Raw genomic sequence first — 24590 nt, forward strand, 5'->3', positions numbered from 1 at the left:
GATGTTTAAAAAGTGTGGGATGAATAAACAGAATCTCCAGTGACATTATGCAACATTTTACACATAAATAAAAGTCAATACCACCTGTATGATTGACAAGTAAAATACAGAAACACTACAGTAATGACTATTTTGCACCAAAAGTCACCAAAACTAAATGAAAACAAACATGACGTACCATACATACATGTAGCATACACTACAGGCTGCTGCTGTCTACCTGCCATAATCTCATTATGCAGCTAAATAAACCTCAAATGTGAACCTCATTGTGGCGTAGAGGAAAAGTTGGGGATTCACAAAAGTCATGAGGTTTCATATTCTGGGAACCATGAATGTCTGTACCAAATTTTGTGCCAAACCATCTTGTAGATGTTGAGATATTTCACTGGATAAATGAAAACTTTGACCTGCAGTGCTACATAAAAAGTCAGGGAATCACCAAAAGCAGTAGGCTTCATCCTCTAGGGACCATGAATGGCTGTACAAAATTTCATGGCCATCCATTAGATCAATAGATGTATTGAGATGTTTCAGTCTGGACCAAAGTGGTGGATCAACTGATCAATAGAGCCAAGCCTCAGTCCAAGCTGCAAAGGATAACACAAAGACCTCAGGCTGTGATCTCACTTAAATAACACACAAATGGTGTGTGGCCGTCGGATATAAACTTGTCAAGAAGAACTGTGGCCTTCAAAAGACCACATGCAGACACTCTGGGTACCCTGTATGGTGTCACAATAGATTTAAAAAACGTCCAGGCACTTTGGGATCAAATTAACACTAATACCTCTTGCCTCACTTCTACTTTTTTCTACTTCTGCCTCATCTATTTGTGTTTCTGGCCAATGTCATCTCCAACCAAAACATATCCAATAGCTCGCATGAGCCCGAGTCTTCTCCTGGACAAACAGATGGTAAGTCAGCCAGATCTCCAGCTGTCAGACGGGTTTGTTGCTCAACCAGGCAAAAAAAATGTGTCACCATTATACCACTGATAGCTGTAACAGTCTGGAGGAGGGCAGACACATTTTCAAGGGGGAGATGCTATTTTCCACTAATGAGTATCTCATATGAAGACACTGAAGAAAAACAAAAATGGTTTCAGAAAGGCACAGTTGTGTTACTTTTCACATGCAGAATTCATCTCATGAAACCAATATATGTAAATAATGGCACATATAAAAATGGCACAGTGCTTTCAGGAATACTTGGAGAAGGACAAAAGAACGTTCAGTCTGCAGTCAGAGAGACTTCCTGGTGATTTTTGGTTGCCAGAGCAGATGTGAGGTCAGGAGTCCAAACCAGGTGGCTGAGATTTACTCTGATACTTAATCATTTCTTGCCTTCCTCACAGATGTTTTTATGCCTTAAATGGTGCCAGGGTGTCTTTAATCAAAAAGTCTTCATTCATAAGTCACCGATAATAAGTGCAAAAGTGCAAAAATGCTCAATTTATAGGCTGATTTTACAGCTCCACTGAGGAAAAGAAATGAGGAGTTTGTTTCCAAAACAGTATGCTTCACTGTACAGCAGTTTATCATTTTATAGCTCTAAGCTTACAGAGGATCAAGACTGTAAAAGTTTCAGTCAATTTGTCAACAAGTGACTCTGAACAACCTGGTGATGTGCAGTAGTTTCTCTTAAATTTGGTGCTTCTATTCAATTTGTCTTTTTACCAAAACTCTGTACATCTTTAACTGCTTCCTAAAAACTGCACCGGCTCCAGAAAATAATGAGGACACAGTCAGTTTATGAAGGCATTTTTAGTTAATCATATTCCCCTTTATCGGTGTGAACCCTTACATATCACATATCTTGTACACAGCGTCACACACATAGGCACAAAACAAGCATGAAAGCATCAATAACCCACTGGAGCCTCTCACATTAAAAGAAATCACTCTATCTCCATCTGCTTCACCTGATTAACTTCACTGACAGGATATGAAAGTTGAGTCACACCATCACACATAGGATGTGCCTGCAGCCACCTCGCTGCCACATTTCATTGACTTGAGTCACAACTCCTCTGTGACCCAAACACAGACCCAGAGATGGATCCAGAACTTGGATTAAGTTTGACCAATTTAATAAAAATCAAACACAACAGAGGCAGAGGAGGAGGAGGAGGAGGAGGAGGAGGAGGAGGAGAGCACTGAGGAAACAGCAGACCTACTCCCAGCGACTTCCTCTGCAATGAATTGATAGAGGAGACATGCCAGAGGAGCACAGCTTTTCTGAGTCACACTCACTTGATAGTAGCTGGAGAAGTTTTCAAAGCAGAGCCAGAGATGCCAAAAAACTCGGTCAGGCAGGAAAAATACAGCAAGTGCATAAAGTGGTGACACAATGCCAGAAGCTCACTTGAGCATGTGGTTTAATTTACTCACTGATCAAGTGTTGGTTGTTATATGTGTGTATGCTGACTTATAATAGTCTGTTCACTAGTTGATGAACAGACAGGTTTTATTGTCAGAGTGTGTTAACTGGAGGTCCCCTCACGTAGAGCATATACAACTTATATAGCAACAAAAAACCTAACTGTGTTGAAAAATCTGCCAAAAATGGTAATGAAATGTGAGCTATACACTATCACAACAATTTCACAAAAATCCATTTTATGCGATGTAATACTTCTACTCCATTTATTTGACAGCTATAGCTATTGTTTACCTTGCAAATAAAGATCTTACATACAAAACATGATTGTCTTTTAAGATATGACACATCATTATAGATAAAACTACCCAATAGCATATAAAGTAGTTGCTCCATCTCAACCAGCTGCAACATTTAAATGCTGCCTACATATTAAGTGATCAGTAATATAATAGTAAAACAATATTATAATATACATAATAGTGTAATATAACTGTTTCTGCATAATGAGTACTTTTATAGTTACTTGAAGTACATTTTGCTGCTAATAATTCTGTACTTTTACTTAAGCAGTGGAGGAGGAAGTATTCAGATCCTTTAATTAAGTAAAAGTAGCCAGACTGCAATACAAAAACACTCCATTACAAGTAAAGGTGCATTATAAATGTCACTTAAGTAAAAGTATGTAAGTATTGTTAGCAAAATGTACTTGAAGTATCAAAAGTAAAAGTACTCATAATTCAGAAAAATGGCCCATATGAGTGATAAACTATTATATATTAAATTATTAGACTTTTTTATATTGCTGGGTAGTTTGATCTTTAACAGCATCCCATTTCATGAGCTCCTCATATGTCAAAGTACAATACTTACTTCTGGACTGTAGTGCAGTAGAAGTTTAAAGTAGCATAAAATGGAAATATTGAAGTAAAGTTGTATTTACAGTACTTGAATAAATGTACTTTTAATAAATGTTACTTTCCACGACTGCTCTTAGGAAAATGTTGAATGTAAGCCTTTGCAGTCTCCCTATAGAGCCTGCACCCTTTAGATGGATATTAAATGTCAGAAGAAATTGCCCAAATGTGCAATATTTTACGCATTTTAGCACATTAAGTCCATAGCAAACGAAAACAACATTCATATAATTAATTATAAACTGACAATAGATGACTGCAGTTGCACTTTAAGTCCCTATGGGGGGGATCTTAGGAATTTTTCGAAATGGTCTAAGTTGCATCTTTTACCATTTTGGGGACTGTGGTAGCCTACATGCTACACTATTTTCCATAACAGCACATTCCCATACGCGAAAGCAGACACAGTAAAATGTGTCTGTCGAGTCTATTAACTACTAACATGTATCATCATAACTGTCATAAAAATCTTTGGCTTTCAAATAAACCGTCAAAGGTTCCGTGACATTCCCGTTTTGTTTTGTTTTTATTCACTGACAGCATTTTACATACCTTGCCGGCCAAGGACTCCGGATTGTTTGTCGCTCGAATATTGCTGTTAGAAACCAACTTCCCAAGGACGAAATTGAGAAGAAAATAGGGGGTCAGACACTTAGAAAAATCTTCAAGCGGAATAAACATTTAGAAGTGTGTAAAGAAAAAGTAGAGACCAGTCGCATCTAACGGGGGAGGGTCCTGAAGTGGAGCCAAAGAAACTGGAAAAACTGTGACAGCGAGGGGACTGGTGGAGGAGGAGGGAGGAGGAGAAAAAAAAGGAGGGATGGGGCAGAAAGGAGATTTAGGGAGGTCATGGAGGAGATTGAGCGTGTTGTTTTTGTCTTCAGCCTGCAGACCTTGATCTGTAAGTGTGAGTTTAGGAATTTTTGGGAGGATAAATGGTCCAGTGGGATAACACCTGATGGAAAACAGAGGAAGTTTTGTTTGATTTGTAGGTGGAAAATATGGCTAATTTCACCTCTACGGAGATAGATAGATAGATAGATAGATAGATAGATAGATAGATAGATAGATAGATAGATAGATTGATTGATTGATTGATTGATTGATTGATTGATTGATTGTAACCTGATCAATTATGGTGCCACTAGAGGAAAAGCAGGGTGTAACTATAAACATTAGGATTCATTCTCTGGGGATGATGAATAGCTACAAGAAAAGACAAGAAAGACATAGTTTGAAATTTTGGGAAATATGCTTAGTCACTTTCTTGCCGGGAGAAAGCGAATAAGCGTTTTGAAGATTGATACTACTCTCACGTATGTCTGTATGGTAAATATGAAGCTACAGCCAGCAGCTGGTTAGCTTAGCTTAGCAGCAGAAAGACTGGAAACGGGCTCTGTACAAAGCTAAAATCCACCTACTGTACCAGCACCTCTAAAGCTCACCAATTGACACATTATATAAATATAACCATACAACAACTGAAGTGAAAAACAACAATTTGTGGTTTGAAGGGGGGGGGTTCTTGACAATTTCTTGGCCAGGAGCAGTTGCCTGGCAACTGTTTCCATCTGCTGGCTGTAGCCTTATATTGAATGGGCAGATACAGAGTGGTATCAATCTTTTCATCTAACTCAAATAAACATATTTGCCGAGATGTTGAACTAGTCCTTTAATAGAGATCAAGGCGTCAGTTGTTGAAATAACCTTCATGGACCAAAGTGTTGATGATGGCACTTGACAAAGGTTCAGAAGGTGAACAAGATCATTAGGTATCATTAATATCCACCAAATTTCATTGAAGTTTGAAATATTGACCAACATCTTTATATTATTAGATACTGTTACTTTCTGCTTTTCCTTATTGATTTTAAGAGGAAACTAATAACACATTACAAGATTTTTCTTAAACTATATACAGTATATCTAGTACATGGCCAAAAGTATGCGGACACCTGAACTTTACACCCATTTGTGATTGCTGGACTCCTCATTCCAAAACCATGGGAATTAACCTGCTTCTATACTAGCTGTAACTCTTCTAGGAAGGCTTTCCACCAGATTTTGGAACCTGGCTGCAGGGATTTGCTCCCATTCAACCACAAGAGCATTAGTGAGGGCCAACACTGATGTTGGCCGATAAGGCCTGGCTCGCAGTCGTTCCAGTTCGTGTTGGATGGGGTTGAGGTCGGGGCTCTGTGCAGGTCAGTCTAGTTCTTCCACACCTAATTCAGAAAGACATTTCTGTATGGACCTGGATTTATACATGGGGCACTGTCATGTTATTTATTTCTGTCTCTGTCTCACACACAGTCTTCCTCTCACAAAAATACTTTATTGACATCTGTGTAATAACCTCCTCTGAGATAACTGTCAGTCAGCCTTTGCAGCCGGCAGTTGGAGGGCTTCCTCCCAAACAGTAGGCCAGCCATGATAACCAGCCTGTTCATGATGCCCCCCCTTGAGTGCTGACACAGATAAACAACTCATGGATGGGGGTCTGGTGGAGCAAACATCCTCACTGCACGGAAACCAAGAGCAAGGGGGAAATAAAATTGTTTCCTGCAGGCTGTATCGGGGCTGACCAGCAGTCAAGACACAGAGAGGAGGGGGTGCCATCATTTCAGTGTCCTCATAAGGTCATAAAAGGTATTCAGTGAACAGTCCAGGATGTAACTTTTTATTACACCCAAACAAACATCATTCCTAACATTCATCTTGATTTCTTCATCCTGGAAACATGTCGTTAGCATTTGCAATCAAGACTCTGTCTGGCTATTTATGGCTGAAATATGACTGACAATAACTGCTGGTTTCTGCTGGTTGAAATGTCAGATTCAGATAAGCAGATTCATGTAATAACAAGTAATTGTGTTAATGAGCCTGCTGACAGACTAAAAGGTTGAAAACATCATCTATATATAAAAAGAAACAAGCTTTATTGGATGTTCTGGAAACATTTAAAGGAAAGCGGTTCTATTAAATTACTAAGAATAATGCAAAATGTCTGTTTTTGGATTTTTTTTTCTGTAAATTGTTTGAGAAGCAGAGAGCCTGAACCTGTCTGGTATGATAATATCTGAAGTAGCCAACTGGCCGTGGCCCAGGAATCTCATAAAGGGAGATCCTGAATCCAGCAAGCCATTTGTTGAATAATGCATTCATCAGATATGTTGCGATCAGAGAGGAGTGCAGCCATCAGCAGGTCTAAACCAGTAAAACTCCCCTTATTAACACACATTTTTGCATATGGCTACTTTAATGTGTTTTAGGATCTCATACTGTTGATGTAAACAGCCTTAAATGTTTGCACCTGGGATGCTTTTTAGATGATCATTTGAATATTCAATATATTTTATTTTTCTTGTGTGAAATACTGCCATCTACTGACATCCTGGTGTTTTATAGCTATATACTCTGATCCACCACTGGCACTGTCATTAAAAACACATGTTTTGCAGCCACAACATTTTCCAACCTGCATAACTTTATTTTAAATTCTAGTGGAGATCCAAACATTTTCAAAGATTTCAGATATGTCAGGGTGAATTTGGGGAAAATGTGTATAAAATGATGCACAAGATGTCCAGAATATTTCCATTTGATGGCATGGTGCAGCCATAAAAAGCATGGAGTCTTGGGTTTGAATATTTCACAAACATTTTTCACAAATATTCACAAGTGTAAACATCATATAGCTTCAACAAATAGTTGGAACAAGCTGATAAAGAATATGTATGTGATACTGACAGACAGGGTGGAATAAGGTGATTTTTCCAACCTTAAAGCTACCTAGCCATGGTGGGTGGGGGTGGAGGTGTGTGTGTGTGTGTGTGTGTGTGTTTCAGTTGTTTCAGTCTATTGGTCAGTTTAGTAAAAATAATTTGCCATTATCTAAAAATAAGGTCACAAGTTCCAATTAAAAGTCAACCAAAAACATTTGTTTCCAGATTGAATCAGTGGTGGAAAGTAACTAAGTACATTTACTCAAGTACTGCACTTAAGTGCAATTTTGATTTACTTGCACTTTACTTGAGTATTTCCATTTTAAGCTACTTTACATCTCTACTCCACTACATTTCACAGGGAAATATTGTACTTTTTACTCAACTACATTATCACAGAAAAATGAGTTTCTAAAATGGTATATTGTTAAGGGTTGAACTACCAAATAGTACTGTATAAAAAGTATGGTAATTAGATCCACCTCGTACAGCTACAACATTGATAGTAATGTTAAAGTAATAAATATTCGGATAATGTAGTTTATAAGGTAGCATTACAATGACAGGGGCCATTCTGTTGCCTAATGAGAACTTTTACTTTTGATAATTTAAGTACTTTTTCTTGCTTATACTTTTACATTTTTACTTGTAACAGAGTATTTTTACAGAGTGATATTGCTACTTTTTTTAATAGCCTAACGTTACTTCTTCCACCACTGTGCAAGAGGGGAATATTATATAAAGTATATAAAGGCTTCAAACGGGATTTTAATACAGTATTTAATTCAAAGCCTACGATTATTTTGCTCCTTTTACAGCATGCTCTGCTGCAAAACTACGAGAAGAAAAAGTATGCATAGTGACGTATTTCCGGTGTCATGGCAGCCTTCTGCTGATGCCGCATGGCTAGCTATACTTGCCGTATTTAAATGTATGTTTTTCCCGTCTTGCGGTTTTAGTGATGCAGTTTTAATGAAACAAGACGTCAAGAGGTATATTGTATTTTATTTATAATGTGTTAGCATTGTGTGTAAAACGTTAGCCGACGAAAGGCTGTCAATACAGGCGAATTGATGTTATGAGGTGTTCAACTTTTGGCTTTTATATTAGCTGTTAGCATCAGCTCAGCCCTGTCAACGTTAGAGAAGTAACGTTACAGACCCGAGAAAGTTAAAATGTGGTTTATTCACAAGAAATGCTAATTTGTCGGATGCAAGTACAGTTGACATGGCAGTAAAATGTGTAAATAGATCTTTGACTTGACTGTTTACATGACAAACGTGTTCATACAGAGGAGCGTGTCAAATTTTAATGGTACTGCAAAGAAAACTAGGCATTATCACAACCTTACAAACCCTACAAAAAGTAGTTTATTTTTCAACTTTATTTCTCAAATGCATGACCCACGAGTTCTTTCCATGGCAATTATTACGTTAATCTGTGAACTATTTTCTTGATCAATCAATCTAATCATTTGGTCTATAAAATGTCAGAAAATAGTGAAAAGTTCCCAGAACCCAAGACATGTCATCAAATTTATTTTTTTGTCCTAACAAAAGTCCAAAACCCAAAGATATTAAGATAAGGAACAGCAGCAAATCCTCACATTTTTTTGCTTGATAAATGACTAAAACAATCTATTGAGCGACAAATAGTCTTAATTGTTTCAGCTGTAGTTCTTCTACACAAAATCTGCTCATTACAGTGTTGCAGGATATACTAATGACAGAAGTTTGTGAAGATACTTTATATACTGTGCTTCACCAGGAGCATTTTTCTGTATGTTGTGAACAACAATGTGAAACAACTTGTTTACCTGACAGTAAGAGAGATAAACAGACTCAAGAAAACTACAGTACTGTGCAAATGTCTTGGACCAGTTAAAATATTCCAACCTTTTTGGCTTGTGACCCCTGAAATCACAGCAATCACAAGTTGCATGCTGTACGAGTTTAAGTTGTGACCAGCCAAAACCTAAATTGTCCTTCTCATATTGGCGTATTTGAATCTTTAGAGGCCTGAAGAGGTGAAATTATTCAGTAATAGGTCTGAAAAAAGAAATAAACATCATTTTGTGTTGCAAAAATATATTTATTCTCCTTTCCAGTGATGATCTTGGGATCCCAGATATTTAGTTTCAACCCCTTGGTCCTGACACCAGGTTGGAAACCACTGTCCAAACATGTAGTCAGATGTCAGTGTACACCATACTATTGTTAGTAAAATATTATTTCAGATACAAATGCTTTGTCTCCTGCCAAAATGCCTGTTTTGGGTTTCACACATTTAAATATATCATTGTGTGCACTAGAAATAAAAAAAGTAAATTAATCAAGTTTATTATTTTTCAGTAGTCAGTGGTCCTGCCTGATATTCCACAAACTGTCCTTTATACAGATGGCAGAAGTTGTACAAGAGAAAAGTCGTGGTTTGAAGTTTGCAGAGCAGCAACTCCTGCGTCATGGCTGGGAACACGGTAAGATACTCTTGTACAACAATTCAACCACTGTTATGTGTCAGACTCTGGCGCAGATTTCTTAATCAATCCACTCTGTACTCAGGTAAAGGACTGGGGCGAGCTGAGAATGGCATATCAGAAGCTATCAAGGTCAAAGTGAAATGTGACAAAGGAGGGGTGAGTGACATTTGGTTTTGTGCAGCATTTACTCTCATTTTAATGGATTAATGGTGCACAGCTATAACTGTTTTGGTCTATACTCCGTTTGTCTTCTGTAGAAAGTTGTTGTTTGTAGACTCACATGTTGCTCTAATCTACCAGGTTGGCCATAAGGAAGGGGAGCAGTTCACCTTCCACTGGTGGGATCATGTCTTCAATAAGGCCTCTTCCAGTCTGCAGGTGGAATCTGATCAGGTAAGTCCCACCTTCACATAGCTGAACACAGTCAGACACACTCACAATCACCTGTACTGATCAACACATGATCAGGGGACTGGACATTTTTGAGTGATGCAGTCTTGCTATGTTTAAAAAGGTTATTCAGGTGAGTTGTGTACATTTGTTTTTGTTTTTTTGTGGTAATGGGACAACTTATTTCAGAATGAGGGAATAATCACTGATGATATTCAGCTCATAGTCAAACATTTGCAAAGTTACCAGCTGATTCATGACTGTGAAAACCTAACACTCACTGATTCACCTCCTCCACTTGTGAATGTAGCTGTATTTAGCTACTCTATTGTGTCAGTGTTGGAATATTTTTAGGAGCCGTTTGGTGGCTCAAAGCAACAACTTTGAAGTGTCTATTGTTTAGGTCCTTAAACTCTGAACTAAAAATGACCTTAAACTAACTTTTCAGTCTTTTTGAACTAAAAACGGATTTTTCCAAGAACAACATTCAGCAGCTGATTACACTGATTAGTTCCTCCTCTCTTGTTAATGAGTGAAATCAGCTGATTTAGTCTTTGACAGAAGGTCGGTGTTTTCTGTGTGATTCAGAACGGTATTCAGTTGAAGAAGAGGGTGGAGGAAGATGAAGAGGATGGGATGATCTCCAATAAAAAGCCACGGAAAGCCACGCTGGCTAAAGCCAAACTTTATGGATGCTTTGTCAAGGTAATCTGTTTATTTGTTTCATATTTATTGGGTAAATATAAATGGATTTTTGACAGTGGAGGTGTACGACACAGAGGAATAAGGTATATCAGGCTTTGGCTACACAGGCAATGCTTTAGATCAATTCATTGTTGATTTTGGTCTTTTTGTGGAATTTGTTGACAATATGAAAAAAGTAGAACAGATTTATCCTTTTAATAGTTCAAATAAACTGCTACAAACATGCTGAAAGAACCTGCGCCAGCAAGACAAATTTCTGTACATTTATTGTATTTTCAAATATGACTGATTCTGGTCTGAACTGATAATGACACTCACTTTGTTAATTTTTATTCCCAGTCTGCCACACTGCTGTCTGGTCAGGAGCAGCCAGAGCCAAAGTCTTCCAGCTCAGACGACAGCAGTAGCTCAGACGAGGAGGAAGACCAGAAATTGGATCTCTCCAGCACCATAAAGTAAGAACTTCGTCTGGTGCAGCCTTTGCTCAGATTTATAAATATTTTTCCTCAAAACATTTTATCACTGTCAACATGATTACAACTACAGAGCACTCCTTGATTTATTCTTTTTATTTTTTAACCATTCTCCCATTTCATTCAAGATGTATTTTTGTCTGTTTTTATTTCTTTATAATCAGTCAGCTATTAATTACTGATGTTATTGTTCATCTGCTTTGATTTATCTGCTTTGATTTATCTATCTGCAAAAGCACTTTGTAACTCTGTTTTTAACAGTGCTATACAATTTAAATTATTCATTGATACTCAACAGGCTTTCTGATGCTGATATAATGAAGGCTTGTGGAGGACGCACGGCTCACAAGTAAGTTCATTCATAAAATGCTACAAAACCTAAGTTGTAATATTTCAGAATAAGTAAAATTTGGAAAAAAAGATTTCTTATTCATTCTGTTGTGTTTCTCTAGAGGAGCCAGGCACGGCCTGACCATGAGCGCCAAGTTAGCCAGGCTAGAGCAGCAGGAGGCTGTGTTCATGGCTAAGTATGGGAAAAAGCGCAAACCAGCAAGTGCTTCACCAGTTTGTGTTACACCGACTCCACAGATCTACCAGTCAGCTGATCAGAGAGCTGAGAGGCAGGAGCAGACGGCCGAGGACTCTCAGAGAAAAAAGATGAAAAAGAAGAGATCCACTGGGAGCGTTAATGAGCTAAATGGTGATGAAGTGTCTGAAAGTCCTGAAACAGATGTTAAACCCAAAAAGAAAAAAAAGAAAAAGAAAGCCAGTGAGGACACTGAGGAAAAAACTGATGCAATTTCCACTGAGGGGGATGTGATCTGTGTAGAAAACGGTGAAGGAGACCATTCTCACAAAACAAAGAGGAAACATAAAAAGAAGAAAAACAATGCAGAGCAGAATGAAGAAAGAGCGCCTTCACCTGCAGCACAGAGCAAGAGTCTAGAGGAGACTGCTGAGATGCACTCTGTCACAAAAGCGAAGAAGAAGAAATCCTCTAAACGCCACAGTGAACCTGCTGAGGAAGAGGAGAGTAATGATACTGAATCCAGCCAATCAGAGCCAGTCCAGGACTGTGTTCCAAAAAACAAAAAGAAAAAAGCTGCAGTTACATTGGACGAAGCAGAAGTTACAGAGGAGAACTCAACAGTAAAACAGAAAAGGAAAAAGTGTAAAAAGGACAAAACATCTATAGATGACAATAGAAACGAGGAGGCACCTGCTCCAAAGAAGAAAAAAAAGAAGTCCAAAGAGTAGATTTATTTAAATAATGCTTTGGACATCAATAAACCGTTTTTTCCCTCGCTGATTGAGGAAATTGGCATTACCTTGAATCAGCTCTAGTGTCAAACATTTGACAGGCCTGTAAATGAATTTAGATGTTTTCCATTGATTGGAGAATATCTTTAATTAGTAATTCAGACCAGTAACCAGATAATGACATCCAACAGTTGTGCCTCTTCTGCCTGTTAAACAACCTCACTTGTAGGCTGTCAAATAGATTTTTCAGTCAATATTGTGTGAGCTGTTGAATTTATGATAACGTGTTGCAGATTTTTAAGTGACTGATGGAATCAGGTCAGTTTAGTTATTTGTTGACTTTTTAAGATTGTTGATTGTATACAACATGAAATGTGTTCAGCTGAATCAGTGAGTGGATATTTTAGTTTGATGCTAAAAGTAATTGATTTGACGAGTCCGCACTCTTTGCTAATCCACACGGTGCAACCCAAACCCAGCTTTTCTAAACTGAGACTAAAAATCAAGTCAGTGTTGACATTGGTAGGTTTTGACTTGTTGTCAAATAATTATAGCTGTGTTGACCACTTTAGTGTAGACAACTGTCATTTTATTGAAAGGAGGCAAAACATGGAAGTGCACGTAAGATAGATGACACACTCGGTATTACATGAAATTCTGAACTTAATATGCAAATTAAATGTGACACATCAAACTGCATTTGTCACACATGTCGAAAAGGACCGTTTTTCTAATTTTTTGCACGACACATTAAGACACATTGGTCATTACGTAACTCCAGGAACTTCTGCATATGAGTACACAACTTGTAGCAACTTTGTTGTATCAGTTTGCAAATGTTTCGCGTAGATGTTGCACAAGTCCACTTACTTAAGATTTAGAATTTTGGATCATTGTTAAGAAACACTGAGCAGTGATCACATGTTCCACTGACTTATATTCAATGATACTACATTGAATAACATTGATATTTGGGTATAATATACAGTGTCTTCGCAGCAAAGGTCACTGATATCTAGTTGCCATAATTCAAAGATGATTACAAATTAGAGCTAGCTGTAGTTTGGCATGCAACATAAAGAGCATGAATACTTTGAGAAAACAAGCATAGGGCTAATTAGACCATATCAGAGTTTCAGCCTCACAGATGAATTTGTTCTCCATTTTACAGTATGCTGGGTTCCAGCTGGCTGTAGGTTGTTTCTCAGGAATCACCAGTGCACATTTGTCAGTGGTAACAATGTCCTTCTTAATCCAGTACCTTCAATCACAGAACATAAATATCAGGATGTTTAGTAACATGTCTATTGCTGCTAATAGAACTAATAAAGTGGAACAAATTGTGTGATGAATAACATAAAAGGCCAGATACAAATATGAGAATAATGAAAAAATGGCATGATGTTTATTAAGATTTGTCCAGGTAGTATATTAACTAGATTACTTATTCATTTGAGACTGAAAGATTCATTCTTAACATTGGAAACAGCAGTTGGATGAAACAATCTCATCACGTCCATAAACTGTTTTGGAGCTTTAAATTGTATCCCACAATATTCCTTAGCAGATTAAATTTGCCTGCCCAGTTGTCACAGAATTAGATATTCAAATTTTCATTATTTCTGAGCATTTTAAGGACTTATCGTCCATGTTGGCTTGAAGCATGAAATTGAAAGAACTGATCTAATAAAAGTAATTTAATCACTAAAAGTAAAGAGGCAGTGATTGTGGCATCTATACAGCATAAATACGTAATAACATGTACAAAAACTCTGTTACAAGTAAAAGTCTTGCATTCGCAACTTGTTTAAGTAAAAAATACTTATGTCATTATCAAAATGTACTTCAAGTATCAGAAGTAAAAGTACTTATTATGGCCCCTATCAGAGAATTATAATGCTATAAAGTGGATTATTATTATTTTTGCACTAACATGTAAGCAGCATTTTAATGATGTAGCTGGTTAAGGTGGAACTAATTTTAACTACTTAATATACTAGTTTTATTTATAGCAATGTCTTCTATCAAAATGCTCCCCAGTATAAGGTGTCCTCATTTTAAACTCATACTCCACACACGTGACAAGCTATTAATTTACTGCATCTTTATTCACACAGAGGAAATTTACCACACAAGCTCTACTTCTCATAGACCCAGTCCCGGAGGTTTTAGGAAGTTCACTGCCTTAAAAGGGCACCGCACTTCCTGAAAAGCCTTGTTTCTGAGCTAACAAACTAGTAAATTAAAATGTTTATTGAAAAAAAGGCTTTCTTACCTTACAGTGTCATTGTGTCCATCAACCCAGAGCCAGTTATTGTCACTATTTTTGTCATGTAACCCCAACCAGTATCCATGGTCTTTGTCGTAGTAGTACTTGATGTGATTATTGATGAATTCCTGTCATACCATGGCAGATCATGAAAAACATGCACACTTTCACACTTCAAGGTATAGATTCTGATCAGACATTAAAAACACTCTATCTCCCGAATAAATACAATTTAATTTTGTAAAATTCCATTGCATTTTGGAAATTTAATGTTGAAATGTGAATGTTTTTTATGTTTCCTTGGTACTCTGAATTGCCATGCAATCTCTAAATCTGAATTGAAACACAATTAAAAACTCTTTGAGTTACTTGTGGCTTTTTGGTGGTGGAGCTTACCTGTTCTTGTAGACTATCAATAACAACCAGATCTGCAATTGTCTTTTGGCAATATTTTTGGCTATCTTCCCATGTCTTCCAAGGAGGGTTTTCATTGTAAAACAGGTAGCACTTTTTCTGGAACAGAATCCAGTTTCTCTTACAAGGCTGACACTCTGCATTCACGAAAAAAGCAGAGAAATGGAACAAGATTAGAACCTGTTATTTTAGTGTTCTTGGGTTGTGTCACAAAAGGCACAAATACAAACTCAAATATTGGGGGGGGGGAGTTTAAGGTCCCAATGACAGAACAGCTTTCTCTACATTTAATATACCTATACACACCAATTTAAGTTTGAGATATTAGTATCATTGCCAATTAAACAAGCCTATTAAGGGCGTTGTCCTAAGCTACATTGCTAACTCCCTTGTTAACTATTTGCCTTCAAGAACATTGTGATCATTGCTGCTGGTGTATTGGAGGTTCCCAACAACAGCCGAAAGAAAATCTGGGTTGCAGCCTTTGTCAATTACGCCCCAAAGCTATGGAACACACTACCTATACATATCAGGGAAGCCAGCTCGCTAAATATTTTTAAAAGAAAGGTAAAAACGTATCTCTTCACTTTAGCCTTTAATTAGCTATGACTTGTCTGATACAGGCCGGGAACTACTTTTACACTTTGCTTTGCACTTATGCACCGCTGCACTTCTTTTAGAATTCTGTATTTTACTTGATTTTGTGCATTCTATGTATTCTATCTTCTAACTTTATTATCATTCATTGGGGTTTATTTTACATCTTATGTTAAGCATTCACTATTTTCATCTTTATTTGTATCTTATTTTTTATTATTATCAAGTGGGTTTTATTTTCCATTAATTATGGAATTCTAGCCCTGTTTTTATGTTAATTCTATGTCTATTTCTTATATGAAGCACTCGGTGCATGTATTTTCTTTATTGCAAAGCACTTTGAGCTGCATTTCTTGTAAGAAAATTATTATTATTTTAGAAGCTGGGCAACGTTTACAAATTATCTTTGCAGAGTATGTACTTCTTTAAAACAAATGTATCTATACACAGTAAGCTATATTTGTGGGTTAAGAACTACACATACTGTATGGTCAACATAGCAAGACGCACTTACTCTTTTCTGGGCAGTATTCCTCTACAGGAAAGTTGTCAAATTTCTGGATGAATCCCAGCGTCCGGTTGAGATTATCTGTGACTCTGCTCATCTCCTCTGTCTGTCTCTTTAAGATGTTCCTCTCCATGACCAGCTGCTGATTTGCTGCTGTGAGTTTCCTGAGGTTTGCTTTCTTTTCAGTCATTACCACACTGACTATGGTGACAATGAGAAGGACGCGCCGGTCAGTCATTCAATCAGTGGATGCATTTGGTGTTTTCAGAGAAGCGTTATTTTCCATAAGCCCCCTTTACTTCTGACCTTTTTTAGACTGATTTTCTAACCTAACATTGCTTTCATTATGTCCAGTCTGACATAGGGGCCATTTTAAAAACACTCCAACATCCAAAAATTGAAAGTCGGCTGCTGAACAGCATCCACGAGTTAGTATGTTGTCAGAAAATATACAAGCACATGTAGATTCGGACAACAAGTAGTTCGAACTAGTTCTGTTCGAGCATAACACGACCCCTCGTTTCTTGCTTTAAAAAGGTTGCTCTTTAGCAGCCAACTCTCAATTCTCTGATGTCAGATTGTCCTTAAACACAACAGCAGGTAGAACTTTTGAAAAGTTTTCTGCTCACTGCTGCATTACCATATAATGATAACCAAACTTTAAACAAAAAGGTGATGAATTGTCACCGTGATTGATTGATTATCTGTCTTAATCAACTCTGTAAGTTGATTTAAATAGAAAACTGAAATGACCTGAGACAACAACTGCCAAGAAATCCATCTAAAAACTTATAGTATCCTAGAAAATGTTGAGAAATAATGTATCCTACAATAGGCTATACAAGACTTGTAGTTAGTAGACTAAAGCATGTTGTATGTATGGTCCTTTAATGTTAAATTGGATCATAAAATGGATCAAGCTAAACAAAAACCAAAAAGTAAACCAATCAAAACTACAAATCAGAAATAAAGAGTAAAATACAGACTGACTCCTAAAAGGCAGCAAGCAGGCACAAATCACAGAAAGCTGAACTCACATTACGTAACCATTATTTTCTGTTAGTAAAACACATCCCAGACCGACTGGCTGCTCTAATTGTTCACTGAAATTTGAAATTTGCTGAAACGAAACTCACTGTAGATGGTGGCACTGATGCTCGCCACCAGGAGTACACAGAGTATCCCCAAACACACAGCCAACACACGAAAGTCAGAGTGTGCAGCTGCTTCACCATCTGCTTGAAATGAGAAAGCTCATATTCAAATCATGATCATAATTATAATCAACTCATTCATTATCAACGTTATTATGGTTGCATGGAAAATGTATTTTCATTTTGTATTGTAATATACTGTATGTTAAGTGTTTTCCTCTTTTCCTTTGGGATTAGATGACTGAAATGAACCACGGAACAACTTATGACCAATATACATTCTGACATACGATTTCATCACTTCTATAATCACACAGGACATATTAAAGAAAATTACTGATGGTTTTTAGGAGCTTTAGGAGTAAATTTGGCAAAAGTCTAATATTATACTACTTATAATACTATACCAAATATTCAAGTTAGATGTTTTCAAAAGTCTCAAAGCAGAACAAAAAGATTTAGCTTTATTTGGTTATATTTTTTCCTTTGTGAAGCACTTTGTAAGTATTTTTTTGAATCTTAAAATAATAATTCTTTATCATAAAGTGTGAATTTGTACTTACTATACTTTCCATAAGTAAAGCATTTTGTATAATGATATAATGTTCTATAGCTTAACTGATGAAATGAAAATAAGACACTCGACAGATTTTATAACTTACCTGGTACAGTAGTAGTAGTACCTTTAGGTTTTACTGGGTCCTCTTTTTTCTCTGGATGAAAGTAATAACAACATGGGGAAGTGATATGAGATATCTTAGAGTAGATTCCACTTTATTGTCATTACACATGTACAAGTACAAGGCAACGAAATGCAGTTTAGGTCAAACCAGAAGTGCAATAAGCAAGTGCAGGATATAGAGTATGTGCAGGATAGAGCAATATTATGAAAATATTTTCCAAGTGGTACTATGGACATTATATACAGATGGTATTACTATAAACAGAAGTATACTGATGGATATGTATAATAATGAATTGGACTGGGCAGAACAGTAGTGCAATGAATATTAAGCAGTGCAAATTATGGACAGAAATAACAGTGCAGTAGATGAGTTATTGCAGTATTCAGTACATAGTACTGGAGTGCAAATGATGCAGTATATGTATACATAAATAGTCCGGTAGTGCAAATGTACATGTGGTACATCTGAATTAATAGTGATGATTCTTCACAATGTCACAATGAAATCCCTTTATGTGGCACTCAGTTTGGTGTAGAGTACTTCCTTTTAAAACGGGAAGGTACATAACATGGTGATCATTTATGTGAAACAAGTGTTATTGGATCCTATCCAATAACACAATGACATTGACAGGTGACCAAATGAAACGCACTGTTACCTTGAATAAAGTTACGGATTTCTCTGGGTTTGAACATTGTTGGAAACATTTGGGATTGTACACAACTCAACAAAATATATAACATAGGTGTAGTCTTATATATAATATTAAACCTTTAACTTTTAATGATTTCTGTTTCTTCGTAGAAAAGGTTTCAGTCGTAGTCATCTGGACACTGTTTTCAGAATTAAAACCTGAATGACTTCCGGATGGGAGCCGAAACGTTTTGATTCTGAAAACAGTGTCCAGATGACTACGACTGAAACTTTTTCTACGATGGAACACTCCTGGACGAATGAGGGACTACACGGTCTTGATTTCTGTTTCTCTTCACACAGTTCTCTTTACTTTTCACACAACCATCACATAGAAAGCATGGTCTGCAAATCACTTTACAGTGCGGATTCCACTGCTCACAATATTCTTCAGTAAATGTGTTTCTATTGTGTGTATTATATAAACAGTATAATGTTACATGTGAATCGACACACTAGGTTGGTTAGTTGTTGTTTTCCAAAAATACAGAAACAAAGAGAATATGTGATGCAGGTGTAGGATCGTGTGGCTATAAGGTTGGGAATGGAGGGACAACAGTTGTGCAGCATTATTACAGTGTCATATTGGACAATGAAAAGTTCCATCAGGAGTCCGTTGGAACAGGTGACTATAATTAGTCTTAGGTTAACCCCGAATTAACAATGTGGAACACAGTTTTGGTGTTTGTGTCACATATTGGAATAATGGATCTTTTGTTATAACATTTCCTCAAAGCTATGGAGAAAATCTGCAATTACTGGAAATTGTGATGTGGAAAAAAGTGGTGTTAAACTGGTGTGTACTGTATGTCATAGCAAAGAAATTTTGCAAACAAGTAAAACAACTTATTTTTGTGTTTTTGTGACTACAAGGGTCAACAATCAACTTCCACAAAGAACCCTTAGAAAGATGTTAAATAGCCTAAAATAACAGACATTTTGAACTCCAGTGAAAACTATGCTTAATCTTAAAAAAGCAGGAGTCACTAACCTTTTGGAGCTGGACCATCATTTTTAAAAACCACTGTAGAATAAGTGATTTCTTCCTCCATCCTTAAAAGTCATACATTGCTGTGCTTGCTTCAGTGCAGGGAATGAGAGCAGGCTTTAACAGACAATGGTGCTGATGATTGAAACATGTGACTTAATAAAACTGTACAGCATACTTCATGGAGAACAAACAAGAGGTACAACTTCCCCTAACACATCATGCTGAATATTCAATGAGGTGATGTGTTTGTGATCACTGATTACACATTACAAGACGACTGTTTCATCTGTTCTGGGAAGTACATCTGCTTCTGTTGCAAACAAATGTGCACAGTATTGTGATAGAAGAAGTTGACACACTTAAGCGTCATCCAATGACCTTGACCTTTTAACCTGTTGTGTTTAACTTTGGCGGATTAACTCACAGTTGGATTTCTTAATTGATGAGCAGTCTAGTTGTAACACTATGTCTGGTGAAAGGTCATCGTTGTTGTGATGACATTGGTGTATTGCCCTAAATTTTACCTTTACAAAGTTTATAATGTTCAGTTTTTGGTGACATTATCGGAAATGTGTAAATTGTATTATATGTTTATTGTTGAGGTTATAGTTAAAGTTGTACTGGATTATTGAGAGGTGTTTCTAATGTTTTGTCCTTTCCATTTACATACATGAGGGGGGCAGTATTAGAAACACCTCTCAATATAGTGCAGTGGGGTAGAACAACACTATGACATCAATGCTAAAACATATAGTTGAATTAACTACTCTATGACTGTGTCAAAAAACCCTGAATATTATAAATGTGTGTATATGTCCAAGGAATATAAACAGATTATAGCATTTACTTTTTATTCAGTTTGCTTTCTTATCTCTTTTCAATACATTCAAGCATGCTACATATAACTCAAAGGTGAGGATGTACTCTGCAACATTTGTAGAAGTGGATACTTGCATTCAATTAGAAAAAGACAACAAAAAGAAAATGTGCCTACATCTTTAGTTTTTAAAAAACAAGGAAAAACACCATATATCAGTTTCAGACACACACAAAAAACTGCTTCAGTAGGTAGATAGATTTCTTAAATATTAAATAATCTATTTGGATAATGCAGCCGATTCCTCATCCGGTTTGATCAAGGCTCTACTTTCACAGATCCAGCGGTTCCTCTTGTCACAGCTCGCTTTGTGCCAGTTGGCCAGTGGATCTGCACGTGGCAGAGTTAGAGCACAAAATTCTCTGTTGCCAGCTTGTTGTGTAACCCAGTACCTAGTGAAAAAAAAAAAAAAATCACGATATGAATCTGTGTCTGCTCGACATTTTGGGAATTTCACTTATTCACTTTCTGGCAGAGAGTTAGATGAGAAGATTAATACTAAGCTCATATTTGTACTTTAAATATGAAGCTTCAGCCAGCAGCCGATTAGCTTAGCGTAGCACAAAGACTGTAAACAGGGGGAAACAGCTAGTCTGGCTCTGTCAGAAGGTAACATAATCTGCCTACCAGCAAAGTTATTCTGGTTTGGTTAGAGTTTGGAGTTTTGTATTCTCCAGTCACAGCCAAAACACACACATAACCTTCCATAAAACCACAACTTGTCGTTTTTACAGTTTGGTTTTTGGGTATATTAAACAAACAAGTTATAAAGTGTCAATATGCGAGCATTAGAGATGCTGGTAGGTGGATTTGTTAACTTTGGACAGAGCCATCCTAGCTGTTTACCCCTGTTTCCAGTCTTTATGCTAAACTAAACTCCAGTGTTTGTGCTAAATGAAGAAAGTTTGTTGCTTCCCACCATCTTTTCTTCTTTTGACAAAGTTTTTATCTTTGGTGTTACTGAGGGAGATGGACATGCTGAAAGTGATTTTTCTTTATCTGATTATTACTAATTTCACCATCTGCCACTTTAAGAAACTGGAAGATTTTTTGCTTCCATCAGATTTCTTTACAACCCAGTGACACAAAGTGTGAAATGCAGCATATAAGAGGGCTGTCAGTCTTCTTGCTGATGGTCTGGTTTGTTTAGTAATGACAAAGTAATGTGTCTTAAATTACTGTGGTCATGATTCATTGTGGTTAAAAAGACATATGTGGCAAATTTTGAGTGATTGTGTGTGTTTTTTCACTTACATCACAGTGAAATTGCTTCCATCTGCCCACATCCACGTGCTCATCGAATCCCTGATGCTCAAGCCAATCCAGTAGCCATGCTTTTCATTATAGTCTTGTGTGTGGTTATTGATGAATTCCTAAATTTGCGATAAAGGTGATAATTAAGAAAAATTAGACTCTTTGTCTCTACCATAATATAATAATAATGGTTTTTTTTATTATTTCTACAGCACATTTCATACAAAAAAGATACAATACGACATGCTTCACAAAGATGAAAAGACAGATGCAAGAAATAGATTTTAAAATGAATAAAATGTGGAATTTAAGTAGCTGTGAAGCTTAGGTGGGGTTTTATGACAATGATATTAGAAGGATAAACTCTAAATATTCAAACGAATCATCTTTTGTGTCTAGATTACTATCCACTTCACGTGTTCACACTTCTGGACATCATGCATCTCCATCTCTGTCTATGAAGATAAAGATGGAGATGCTCCCTAGCTTTCAGCATGAAAATACAAATTAAATTAACTTAAAGCAGTCTTGCCTGTTCCTCCTGGCTTTCAATCACCACCAGATCTGCTTCCATTTTTTTGCATTTATCACGGCTTCCCTGCCAACCCATCCAATCGTACTTGGAATCAGATTTCGAAAACAGATAACAGTTCGACTGAAACAGCACCCAGCCGTCCAGACAAGGTTTACACACTGTTAAACAAGAACGAGACAACAAAATCATAATCACCGTCATTTTCTGTTACATACAAAAATATATATTATAAAATGAAAGAATATATATACAGTATATTTTCTATATATCTTAAATAGTAAAGACTTTATCTTTTAGCCCTTTTTTCTTTGACCAGGTAATTCCACTCAAATTAAAAACATTTTTGTGCCAGAAAGTCCAAGCTCTTAATGACATAAAATAATGTTCATAAGCAAAAATACATACAAATCAAAATGCTATAACAGTTAGGTGAAATGACTACATTCACTATGATGGGTGCTCGGTAGACGTTTGGTAGACCAATAGGAGTGGTGACAAAACCCAAACAGACCCCAACTAAAGTACACTATGTTTTCACCTTTCTGTGGGCAGTAGGTATTCACTGGGAAGATCTCATGTTCCAGGATGACTCCGATGGTCCAGTTGAGTCTGTCTTTCTCTCTGGTCAGGTCTTCTGTCTGTCTCTCTAAGTCAGTCTTTTCTGTCCACAGCTGCAGATTCTTTGCTGTTAAGTTGATGTTTTCTCTGTACTGCTCTGACATGACTGTGTTGACTGCAGTCAGGGAAGAAAGCGTTACTGTTGCACTCACTTGTCACTGTCACTCTGCCTTGACAGATCTTGAAAACAGGTAAGATAGTCAGATAGACTTACAGTGAATACTGAGGGCGATGACGACTGACACCAAGATGATACAAATAATCCCCAAACCTGCTGCCACCAGATGAAGCAGAGTATACAGTGGAGCTTTCTTTTCATTTTCTACCAAGAACAAAAAAACAATACATTTATTATACTAGTTTATAGCAAATAGTTTTAATAGTATAGCAAATAGTATTTCATATTTTTTTATCATGGCGAGCCACAAATAACCTGGTATGACAGGATTTGTATCCCATGCCTGCTCCTTAGTCTTCACCTCATCATAGATTATTTCTAGGTCGTTTGGTTTCTCTGCAAAAAGCAAAAGAGCTTAAATGAAATGAAATTAAGACTTAAAGAAGTTCAGAGGAATTGCTTTTACACAAGTATTGTATTTTTACCCAAAAAGCAAGTTTACTGAAGTGTGCAGTGATTTATAAAGACATTTATTCTAAAGTATGTCTGGAAGCTGCCTGGTACAAGCAGAGTGACCTCCTCAAAAGCCAGTGGTGGAAGAAGTATTCAGATTCTTTACTATGGTAAAAGTAACAATAAAAAAATACTCCATTATAAGTAGTGTCCAAGTCCTGCATTCAAAATTATCAGTTAAATGTAGTTAAAGTATCAAGAGTAGAAGTGATCATGGAGAACAACCCTTGTCAGTGTTTAATTATTAGATTTTATGTCATTTGATTATTATTGTGTAGGCAGCATTTAAACTGGTTAGTTTTATGTAGAACAATCAATCATATTATGTTTTGTATGAAATAAATGTAGTGGAGTAAAACAGTACAATATTTCCCACTTAAATGTAGTGGAGTAGAAGTTTAAAGTAGCAGGGAATAGAAAAACGCAAGTAAAATACAAGTACCTTAAATCTGTACTTAAGTACTTGAGTAAATGTACTTAGTTACTTTCCACCTCTGTGAAAAGCTCAGTTAGACAGCTCTGGCTTCAGTTCAGCAGACACCACCAAAGTACAACTAACAATGCTCCAATAGGCTGTGCTCCAAAAAAACAGAATACATGACTCACCTTGTGCAGGAATACCGTTAGTCTTGAAAGTCACTGTTACATAATTTAGTTCTTCCTCCATTATTTTATCAGGTTTGTCATAGACATAAACTCAAACCACCGCAGACGTTTCAATGCAGGTGATTGTGAGTGTAGTTTGGTTTGGTTTCAGAGAGAGAAACCAGCTGTGAGTCATTACATGACCTGCAGTTCTTCTTTTTGGCCGAATGTTGTAAAACTGACAAGTACTGAATTTTATGTTTTTGACAGGCTCATGGTGAAAAAGCAAATTTCAGCATACAGTGGGCAAAGGTCAGGCCGTCACAGATCATATTATTATGTGTCTAAACAAACTTGTTGAAATAACAAAATAGTTAGAGTTGGCAGTGGAATTGTCTCTTTACTACATCAGGTGGTTTTTCTTCTGACTGCTTCTTTTGTTTTTTA

General features: G+C 36.8%; 4 protein-coding genes across 9 annotated transcripts in view; 1 reads left to right on the plus strand and 3 right to left on the minus strand.

Annotated features, from left to right (window-relative positions):
- Positions 1 to 4002, minus strand: part of pear1 (platelet endothelial aggregation receptor 1) — a 52412-nt gene extending 48410 nt beyond the window's left edge. Inside the window, exon 1 of the mRNA XM_044208238.1 lies at positions 3852 to 4002. The gene's annotated coding sequence lies outside the window, so the exon portion shown is untranslated. The remainder of the gene's footprint in view (positions 1 to 3851) is intronic.
- Positions 4003 to 7861: 3859 nt separating this feature from the next.
- gpatch4 (G patch domain containing 4) lies at positions 7862 to 14968 on the plus strand. Of its 5 annotated transcripts, none has more exons than XM_044208248.1 (9): positions 7888 to 8016; positions 9132 to 9239; positions 9422 to 9500; positions 9586 to 9659; positions 9804 to 9896; positions 10482 to 10598; positions 10938 to 11053; positions 11370 to 11420; positions 11524 to 14968. In XM_044208248.1, exons 3-9 carry the CDS (start codon positions 9422 to 9424, stop codon positions 12326 to 12328), a joined length of 1335 nt encoding a protein of 444 aa, XP_044064183.1. In that variant the 5' UTR covers positions 7888 to 8016; positions 9132 to 9239; the 3' UTR covers positions 12329 to 14968. The 5 variants fall into 5 exon arrangements, with proteins under 5 accessions (XP_044064180.1, XP_044064183.1, XP_044064184.1 ...); XM_044208249.1 differs by having other exon boundaries at positions 9132 to 9218; XM_044208246.1 differs by having other exon boundaries at positions 9132 to 9185.
- LOC122881715 (C-type lectin domain family 4 member A) lies at positions 12899 to 19813 on the minus strand. Of its 2 annotated transcripts, none has more exons than XM_044208252.1 (7): positions 19644 to 19813; positions 17936 to 17986; positions 17256 to 17354; positions 16126 to 16320; positions 14997 to 15151; positions 14607 to 14728; positions 12899 to 13592 (listed from the first exon to the last, which is right to left on the minus strand). In XM_044208252.1, the coding sequence occupies exons 1-7, from the start codon at positions 19702 to 19704 to the stop codon at positions 13445 to 13447; spliced, it is 831 nt and encodes a 276-aa protein (XP_044064187.1). In that variant the 5' UTR covers positions 19705 to 19813; the 3' UTR covers positions 12899 to 13444. The 2 variants fall into 2 exon arrangements, with proteins under 2 accessions (XP_044064187.1, XP_044064186.1); XM_044208251.1 differs by having other exon boundaries at positions 17256 to 17357; positions 19644 to 19802.
- LOC122881714 (C-type lectin domain family 4 member M-like) lies at positions 19644 to 24381 on the minus strand. Its single transcript, XM_044208250.1, has 7 exons — positions 24165 to 24381; positions 23361 to 23441; positions 23142 to 23249; positions 22848 to 23042; positions 22307 to 22467; positions 21775 to 21893; positions 19644 to 20912 (listed from the first exon to the last, which is right to left on the minus strand). The coding sequence occupies exons 1-7, from the start codon at positions 24223 to 24225 to the stop codon at positions 20741 to 20743; spliced, it is 897 nt and encodes a 298-aa protein (XP_044064185.1). The 5' UTR covers positions 24226 to 24381; the 3' UTR covers positions 19644 to 20740.
- Positions 24382 to 24590: the final 209 nt, after the last annotated feature.

The sequence above is a fragment of the Siniperca chuatsi genome, linkage group LG9 (assembly GCF_020085105.1).
Source record: "Siniperca chuatsi isolate FFG_IHB_CAS linkage group LG9, ASM2008510v1, whole genome shotgun sequence".
NCBI lineage: Eukaryota > Metazoa > Chordata > Actinopteri > Centrarchiformes > Sinipercidae > Siniperca > Siniperca chuatsi.

Excerpts from the sequence above, each read along its gene's own strand:
- LOC122881715 (XM_044208251.1), bottom strand. The coding sequence starts at position 19,704 with ATGGAGGAAGAAATCACTTATTCTACAGTGGTTTTTAAAAATGATGGT. Across the intron at positions 17,358-17,935 it reads TACTACTACTACTGTACCAG|CAGATGGTGAAGCAGCTGCA; the intron begins GTAAGTTATAAA and ends TCTCATTTCAAG. Across the intron at positions 13,593-14,606 it reads GGACACAATGACACTGTAAG|GTACTGGATTAAGAAGGACA; the intron begins GTAAGAAAGCCT and ends CTGTGATTGAAG.
- LOC122881714 (XM_044208250.1), bottom strand. The coding sequence starts at position 24,225 with ATGGAGGAAGAACTAAATTATGTAACAGTGACTTTCAAGACTAACGGT. Across the intron at positions 23,250-23,360 it reads TACAAATCCTGTCATACCAG|AAAATGAAAAGAAAGCTCCA; the intron begins GTTATTTGTGGC and ends TGTTCTTGGTAG. Across the intron at positions 20,913-21,774 it reads GGAAGCAATTTCACTGTGAT|GTACTGGGTTACACAACAAG; the intron begins GTAAGTGAAAAA and ends TTTTTTCACTAG.
- gpatch4 (XM_044208244.1), top strand. The coding sequence starts at position 7,958 with ATGTTTTTCCCGTCTTGCGGTTTTAGTGATGCAGTTTTAATGAAACAA. Across the intron at positions 9,501-9,585 it reads GCGTCATGGCTGGGAACACG|GTAAAGGACTGGGGCGAGCT; the intron begins GTAAGATACTCT and ends CTCTGTACTCAG. Across the intron at positions 11,054-11,369 it reads GATCTCTCCAGCACCATAAA|GCTTTCTGATGCTGATATAA; the intron begins GTAAGAACTTCG and ends GATACTCAACAG.